The sequence below is a fragment of the Triticum aestivum genome, chromosome 5A (genome assembly GCF_018294505.1).
Source record: "Triticum aestivum cultivar Chinese Spring chromosome 5A, IWGSC CS RefSeq v2.1, whole genome shotgun sequence".
Lineage (NCBI taxonomy): Eukaryota > Viridiplantae > Streptophyta > Magnoliopsida > Poales > Poaceae > Triticum > Triticum aestivum.
Genome location: NC_057806.1, coordinates 631,498,135 through 631,507,045, shown reverse-complemented (window position 1 = coordinate 631,507,045; position 8,911 = coordinate 631,498,135). Strand labels below are relative to the sequence as shown.

At 42.2% G+C, this 8,911-nt stretch overlaps 1 protein-coding gene across 1 annotated transcript; it reads right to left on the bottom strand.

Moving 5' to 3' along the window:
* Nucleotides 1-872: 872 nt before the first annotated feature.
* On the bottom strand, nucleotides 873-2,128 carry LOC123105478 (uncharacterized). Its single transcript, XM_044527552.1, has 3 exons — nucleotides 2,018-2,128; nucleotides 1,355-1,443; nucleotides 873-1,211 (listed from the first exon to the last, which is right to left on the bottom strand). Exons 1-3 carry the CDS (start codon nucleotides 2,042-2,044, stop codon nucleotides 1,064-1,066), a joined length of 264 nt encoding a protein of 87 aa, XP_044383487.1. The 5' UTR covers nucleotides 2,045-2,128; the 3' UTR covers nucleotides 873-1,063.
* Between the last annotated feature and the right edge of the window lie 6,783 nt (nucleotides 2,129-8,911).

Here is an 8,911-nt window from a genome sequence, read left to right as displayed (position 1 = left end):
TGGTTGGGGCGCGCGCGTGGTCTAGGGTTTAGTGGAGGGAGGGGAGGGGAGAAGAGTGGCCGGGGGAGGGGAGAGGGGTGGGCGGTGGCGGGTTTGGGTGTGGGTGGTGGGAGGTCCGTGAAAGCCGCGTCATGGAATTGGATCGGACCCGGTAGTGGGGATTGGGGAACGAACGTGAACGGCAGGTGACAAGGCGAAGTGATGGCGAAAATAATAGCTGCCGAAGAAACCAAAGTGTTCGCCGCAACTTTACCACTCCATGATTCTCTTTATTTGCAAATGATGTTTCAAACCCTCAACAAAGTTTAAAAAATTGGCATTGTATCGGAGGAGTGGATAAAGATGTAAACTCTTTATTTTCTTGTTAGCAGAAAAAAAATGTGAACTCTGCATATAAACTTTCGCTAGTACATACCCTTTGTAAACAAATGAATTGGTGACGGAGAAAAGGAATACACGTGGATAGTGGATTTACTATTTGCGATTTTGGATCCACAAAATGAATTGGTGACGAGAACTTTGACAACAATGATGTGACACTTTAGTCAAAAATTTCTCCGATCAACCTCTTTTTGTTCTAGGCAGAAGGTTGATTTTGCTGATGCGAGTGGAGGGTACCAAATCGAGTAGGGCTAGGGGATCGTAGTCTATATAGTTGAGTGATTCTAAAGAAAATAAGGTTGGTGGTACACTAATAGCCACTTGGCTATGTTCTCTCTTTTTTTAATAAACTTGGTTTTAGCCTCGGTTTGCCCCTACAAAAAATTTGGTTAGACATTTTTCTATATGAGGCTTTTGATTAATCATGAGTTGGTTGTTTTTTGGCAAGAAAAATAAACTACAGAGATGTTAAAATGTGTGACCATATCATATCAAATAAAACAGCAAAATAGTCTTTTCAGCCACAAAAACATACATGCATGACTACACGGATATAGTAAACAAAGGGAGGTAACAATAATAGCAAGCGTGGCGGAGCACGTTTGTTCTTGTAGTATGCATATATGTGTGATGGATGGAGAAAACACGGTGGCCTCTTCTCATGGACGACCCGTAATTGGATCTACTTCCGATCGGTGGGCACATTGTCCAGTTCATGCATGTAGTCATGACGCTTGGAGAGCCAGAACCTGCGCACCCCGTGTTGGGAATACCTCTTTCCTTCATCATGATTCTCTAGCAACCCAGCTGCCCTGTTCTGCTTTGTCACCCTGCATGTACATCCCTCGGTTGTTTCACACAAAAACAACTTTAAATCAAATCTTGAGCGATGGTAGAAAAATTGATCAAGTGCGGTGTGTCGAAATGTAGAGTCCTGAATATGGATGGAAGTTTTGTTTTGTTTTTGTAGTACCTGACTTCAGGGTTGGTGGTGATATTGCGCACAAGTTGCATCACACAAATACCGACAGCCACGCCGGTCGTCGCGAACAGTGGGTACACCTGGATGTTTGAATCACTAACCAGGCATTGACATGATGAATTGCATATTATGATGTTATGGGTAGAAGGAGGCATGTCGTGTGACTCAACATGACTTTGTTGTATGACTATGTATGGTTTTCCTATACCAACATGAACACAAACAAAATCTCTGAGATTTCGTTTACCATACATTTTGGTCATGTGTGTTTACGTTTATGGCTAAATCAAAATATTGTCGAGGTTCTTTGATGCATATGAAATATAAGACATGTGACACAAATGACCTATGCAATAGCAAATCATGGTTGGGAATTATCAAATAATCCTCCCATGTGTTGATTGATCTTTGATAAGTTTTTGCATACACAAATGAAACAGATCATATGTAGGCAGCAATCAACAAAACATGTATATTTCTTTAGACACTATAGATCGGATAATTACTTGATTGCTTGTAAGGCACCAAATGAAGTATAAGAAGAAGAGTAATGACTCTGGAAAACCAATAGAAATAGGTATAAACTTCAGATAAAAACAAGTAATGTGCTTGATTTGCATCCGCAAATGGATAACCTAAATTATCATTACATACCTCGGGTCGGATCCATCGAGAACCCATTTGATTGACTGGATTGTTTGTTGTACTTTTCGCAGCAGAAGAGATGGCGAGGATGGTGATGGAGAAAGAATCGCAAGTAACTCTCCGCTCTCCTCAAAACCTATAAATAGGAATACCTTTTATTACACCATCCTTGAAATAGCAATGCCTTTTCTTTCATCCTCCTATTTTTATCCACATGCATCTGGAGGATTTTTTGTTTTATTATTTTCAATATTATAAAAGCATACACGACCCCCTGGCATCTCTAAGAGGTCCTTCAGTGAGAAAAACATATAAAGATGGGAAGAAATCACATGTGTGGGCTAGATCAAGGTAGGCACAATGGTCGCATGTGGAGATTGTCTTTGTAGCAAAAGTTTCCCATCACAAAGGATTTGTGGTTTCGTCTAACTCAAGGAAGAGCATAATATGCAATGTGTTTTTTAAATAAATGTAGATAGAAATTTAACCATGCATTTTTTAATTAAAATGGTAGATGAGTAAAATAATATTTACCCATGTGTCAAAAAGTGTTTTTAGATTTGTATTCAAAAGGACTTTTGTAAGGTTGTGACGCCTCGACCATGGCCAAAATTATAAACCGACCTTGGGCATCATATTACTAGCCCATGATGGCGTGTGTTGTCGCACCCGTTCTTTCTGACATTATTTTAATAGTTGTCACATGTGTGAGGTTATATTTTCTATATCATTAAGGTAGGATTGGAGGCCTCCCATTCAGCCGAGGACTTTGATTTTGATTGAGTGCCCAGTTTTGACTTGGTCTTAGCCTTGGAATTTTCTCGATGGATGGGTTTCCTTTGTAAATGTCATGATGGTGTGGGCCTTGAACATATATCAAATCTACTAAGATTTGTTTTTTCTCCCTTTTAAATTTTTTATTGAATCTCCGACATTTATGGCTACTAGGAAATTGAAATATGTTGATTTGTGATTTATTCGTTTTGACCGCATTACCTTCGACGCCCTCTCCGAAATGTTTATGTTTATGTGCTCCTTTCCCCTCACAATGTGTTCTCGTTCATCGCCGCTGAGCCGTCAACATGCTTGGTCTTTTTTGTCACACATCCATGGTCGGCTCCGCCTAGAAGAGGGGGAAAGGACATTGGCCCTGAGCAGCGGGTGTTGTTATGAAGGAAATATGCCCTAGAGGCAATAATAAAGTTGTTATTTATATTTCCTTATATCATGATAAATGTTTATTATTAATACTAGAATTGTATTAACCGGAAACTTAGTACATGTGTGAATACATAGACAAACAGAGTGTCACTAGTTTGCCTCTACCTGACTAGCTCGTTGAATCAATGATGGTTATGTTTCCTAACCATGGACATGAGTTGTCATTTGATTAATGGGATCACATCATTAGAGAATGATGTGATTGACTTGACCCATCCATTAGCTTAGCACGATGATCGTTTAGTTTGTTGCTATTGCTTTCTCCATAAATTATACATGTTCCTATGACTATGAGATCATGCAACTCCCGAATACCGGAGGAACACTTTGTGTGCTACCAAACGTCACAACGTAACTGGGTGATTATAAAGGTGCTCTACAGGTGTCGCCGATGGTGTTTGTTGAGTTGGCATAGATCGAGATTAGGATTTGTCACTCCGATTGTCGGAGAGGTATCTCTGGGCCCTCTCGGTAATGCACATCACTATAAGCCTTGCAAGCAATGTGACTAATGAGTTAGTTGCGGGATGATGCATTACGGAACGAGTAAAGAGAATTGCCAATAATGAGATTGAACTAGGTATTGAGATACCGGCGATCAAATCTCGGGCAAGTAACATACCGATGACAAAGGGAACAACATATATCGTTATGCGGTTTGACCGATAAAGATCTTCATAGAATATGTGGGAGCCAATATGAACATCCAGGTTCCGCTATTGGTTATTGACCGGAGACGTGTCTCGGTCATGTCTACACAGTTCTCTAACCCATAGTGTCCGCACGCTTAACGTTCGGTGACGATCGTTATTATGAGTTTACGTGTTTTGATGTACCGAAGGTAGTTCGGAGTCCCGGATATGATCGCGGACATGACGGGGAGTCTCGAAATGGTCGAGGCATAAAGGTTGATATATTGGACGGCTATATTCGGACACCGAAAGTGTTCCGGGTGATTTCGGAGAAAACGGAGTGCCGGAGAGTTACCGGACCCCCCCCCCCGGGGGGGGGGGGAAGTTGGGCCTTCATGGTCCATAGGGAAGAGGGGAGGCAGCCCACAAGGGGCAGCCGTGCCCCCTTCCTATAGGGAGTCCGAATAGGACTAGGGAGGGGGTGCCCCCCTTTCCTTCTCCTTTCCCTCTCCCTTCCTTCCTTCCCCTTCTCCTCCTAGTAGGACTAGGAAAGGAGGAATCCTACTCCTACTAGGAGGAGGATTCCTCCTCCCTTGGCGCTCCACTAGGGCCGGCCGACCTCCCCCCTTGCTCCTTTATATACGGGGGCAGGGGCACCCTAGGACACACAAGTTGATTGTTTCCAGCCGTTTGCGGTGCCCCCCTCCACCATAATCCACCTCGGTCATATCGTAGCGGTGCTTAGGCGAATCCCTATTCCGGTAGCATCATCATCACCGTCATCACGCCGTCGTGCTGACGAAGCTCTTCCCCGACACTCTGCTGGATTGTGAGTTCGTGGGACGTCACCGAGCCGAACGTGTGCAGATCATGGAGGTGTCGTACTTTCGGTACTAGGATCGGTTGATCATGAAGACGTACGACTACATCAACCACGTTGTCATAACGCTTCCGCTTATGGTCTACGAGGGTACGTAGACAACACTCTTCCCTCTCGTTGCTATGCATCACCATGATCTTGCGTGTGTGTAGGAATTTTTTTGAAATTACTGCGTTCCCCAACTGTGGCATCCGAGCCAGGTTTATGCGTAGATGTTATAACTTATATGCACGAGTAGAACACAAAGGAGTTGTGGACGTGGGTATATACATATTGTTTGCCGTCACTAGTTGATTATTGATTCGGCGGTGTTGTTGGATGAAGCGGCCCAGACCGACATTACGCGTACGCTTACGCGAGACTGGTTCTACTAACATGCTTCGCACATAGGTGGCTGGTGGGTGTCAGTTTCTCCAACTTTAGTTGAATCGGATTCAATGAACAGGGTTCTTTCTAAAGATCAAAAAGCAATCACTATACCACGTTGTGGTTTTTGATGCGTAGGTAAGAACAGTTCTTGCTCAGCCCATAGCAGCCATGTAAAACTTGCAACAACAAAGTAGAGGACGTCTAACTTGTTTTTGCAGGGCATGTTGTGATGTGATATGGTCAAGACATGATGCTAAATTTTATTGTATGAGATGATCATGTTTTGTAACACAGTTATCGGCAACTGGCAGGAGCCATATGGTTGTCGCTTTATTGTATGAAATGCAATCGCCGTGTAATTGCTTTACTTTATCACTAAGCGGTAGCGATAGTCGTAGAAACAATAGTTGGCAAGACGACAATGATGCTTCGGTGGAGATCAAGGTGTCAAGCTAGTGATGATGGTGATCATGATGGTGCTTTGGAGATGGAGATCAAATGCACAAGATGATGATGGCCATATCATATCACTTATATTGATTGCATGTGATGTTTATCCTTTATGCATCTTATTTTGCTTAGTTCGGCGGTAGCATTATAAGATGATCTCTCACTAAATTTCAAGGTATAAGTGTTCTCCCTGAGTATGCATCATTGCTACAGTTCATCGTGCCGAGACACCACGTGATGATCGGGTGTGATAAGCTCTATGTTCACATACAATGGGTGCAAGCCAGTTTTGCACACGCAGAATACTCGGGTTAAACTTGACAAGCCTAGCATATGCAGATATGGCCTAAACACTGAGACCGAAAAGTCAAGCGTGAATCATATAGTAGATATGATCAACATAGTGATGTTCACCATTGAAAACTACTCCATCTCACGTGATGATCGGACATGGTTTAGTTGATATGGATCACGTGATGACTTAGATGATTAGAGAGATGTATATCTAAGTGGGAGTTCTTAAGTAATTTGATTAATTGAACTTTAATTTATCATGAACTTAGTACCTGATAGTATTTTGCATGTCTATGTTTTTGTAGATAGATGGCCCGTGATGTTGTTCCGTTGAATTTTAATGCGTTCCTAGAGAAAGCTAAGTTGAAAGATGATGGTAGCAACTACACGGACTGGGTCCGTAACTTGAGGATTATCCTCATTGCTGCACAGAAGAATTACGTCCTGGAAGCACCGCTAGGTGACAAACCCGCTGCAGGAGCAACGCCAGATGTTGTGAACACCTGGCAGAGCAAAGCTGATGACTACTCGATAGTTCAGTCTGCCATGCTTTACGGCTTAGAACCGGGACTTCAACGATGTTTTGAACGTCATGGAGCATATGAGATGTTCCAGGAGTTGAAGTTAATATTTCAAGCAAATGCTCGGATTGAGAGATATGAAGTCTTCAATAAGTTCTACAGCTGCAAGATGGAGGAGAATAGTTCCGTCAGTGAACATATACTCAGAATGTCTGGGTACCACAACCACTTGACTCAACTGGGAGTTAATCTTCCTGATGATAGTGTCATTGACAGAGTTCTTCAATCACTGCCACCAAGCTACAAGAGCTTCGTGATGAACTATAATATTCAAGGGATGGATAAGACAATTCCTGAGCTCTTCGCAATGCTAAAGGCTGCGGAGGTAGAAATCAAGAAGGAGCATCAAGTGTTGATGGTCAACAAGACCACCAGTTTCAAGAAAAAGGGTAAAGGGAAGAAGGGAAACTTCAAGAAGAACAACAAGCCAGTTGATGCTCAAGTGAAGAAACCCAAGTCTGGACCTAAGCCTGAGACTGAGTGCTTCTATTGCAAAGGGACTGGTCATTTGAAGCGGAACTGCCCCAAATATTTGGCGGAGAAGGATGGAAAAGTGAAAGGTATATTTGATATACATGTTATTGATGTGTACCTTACTAATGCTCGCAGTAGTGCCTGGGTATTTGATACTGGTTCAGTTGCTAACATTTGCAACTCGAAACAGGGGCTACGGATTAAGCGAAGATTGGCTAAGGACGAGGTGACGATGCGCGTAGGAAATGGTTCCAAAGTCGATGTGATCGCCGTCGGCACGCTACCTCTACATCTACCTTCGGGATTAGTTTTAGACCTAAATAATTGTTATTTGGTGCCAGCGTTGAGCATGGACATTATATCTGGATCTTGTTTGATGCGAGTCGGTTATTCATTTAAATCAGAGAATAATGGTTGTTCTATTTATATGAGTAATATCTTTTATGGTCATGCACCCTTGATGAGTGGTCTATTTTTACTAAATATTGATAGTAGTGATACACATGTTCATAGCATTGAAGCCAAAAGATGCAGAGTTGATAATGATAGTGCAACTTATTTGTGGCACTGCCGTTTAGGTCATATTGGTGTAAAGCGCATGAAGAAACTCCATTCTGATGGACTTCTAGAATCACTTGATTATGAATCACTTGGTACTTGCGAACCATGCCTCATGGGCAAGATGACTAAAACTCTGTTCTCTGGAACAATGGAGCGAGCAACAAAGTTATTGGAAATCATACATACTAATGTATGTGGTCCAATGAACATTGAAGCTCGCGGCGGATATCGTTATTTTCTCACCTTCACAGATGATTTAAGCAGATATGGTTATATCTTCTTAATGAAACATAAGTCTAAAACATTTGAAAAGTTTAAAGAATTTCAGAGTGAAGTAGAAAATCATCGTAACAAGAAAATCATGTTTCCACGATCTGATCGTGAAGGTGAATATTTGAGTTATGAGTTTGGTCTTCATTTGAAACAATGCGGAATAGTTTCACAACTCACACCACCCAGAACACCACAGCATAATGGTGTGTCCGAACATCGTAACCGCACTTTTATTAGATATGGTGCGATCTATGATGTCTCTCACTGATTTACCATTATCGTTTTGGGGTTATGCTTTAGAGACGGCTGCATTCACGTTAAATAGGGCACGATCTAAATCCGTTGAGACGACACCTTATGAACTGTGGTTTGGCAAGAAACCCAAGTTGTCGTTTCTTAAAGTTTGGGGCTGCGATGCTTATGAAAAAAAACTTCAACCTAATAAGCTCAAACCCAAATCGGAGAAATGTGTCTTCATAGGATACCCAAAGGAGACTGTTGGGTACACCTTCTATCACAGATCCGAAGGTAAGATATTCATTGCTAAGAATGGATCTTTCTAGAGAAGGAGTTTCTCTCGAAAGAAGTGAGTGGGAGGAAAGTAAAACCTGATGAGGTAATTGTACCTGCTCCCTTATTAGAAAGTAGTTCATCACTCAAATCAGTTCCAGTGATTCCTACACCAGTAAGTGAGGAAGCTAATGATGATGATCATGAAACTTCTGATCAAGTTACTACCGAACCTCATAGGTCAACCAGAGTAAGATCCGCACGAGAGTGGTACGGTAATCCTGTTCTGGAGGTCATGTTACTTGACCATGACGAACCTACGAACTATGAGGAAGTGATGATGAGCCCAGATTCCGCAAAATGGCTTGAGGGCATGAAATCTGAGATGGGATCCATGTATGAGAACAAAGTGTGGACTTTGGTTGACTTGCCCGATGATTGGCAGGCCATAGAGAATAAATGGATCTTCAAGAAGAAGACTGACGCTGATGGTAACGTTACTATCTACAAAGCTCGACTTGTTGCAAAAGGTTTTTGACAAGTTCAAGGAGTTGACTACGATGAGACCTTCTCACCCGTAGCGATGCTTAAGTCCATCCGAATCATGTTAGCAATTGTCGCATTTTATGATTATGAAATTTGGCAAATTGATGTCAAA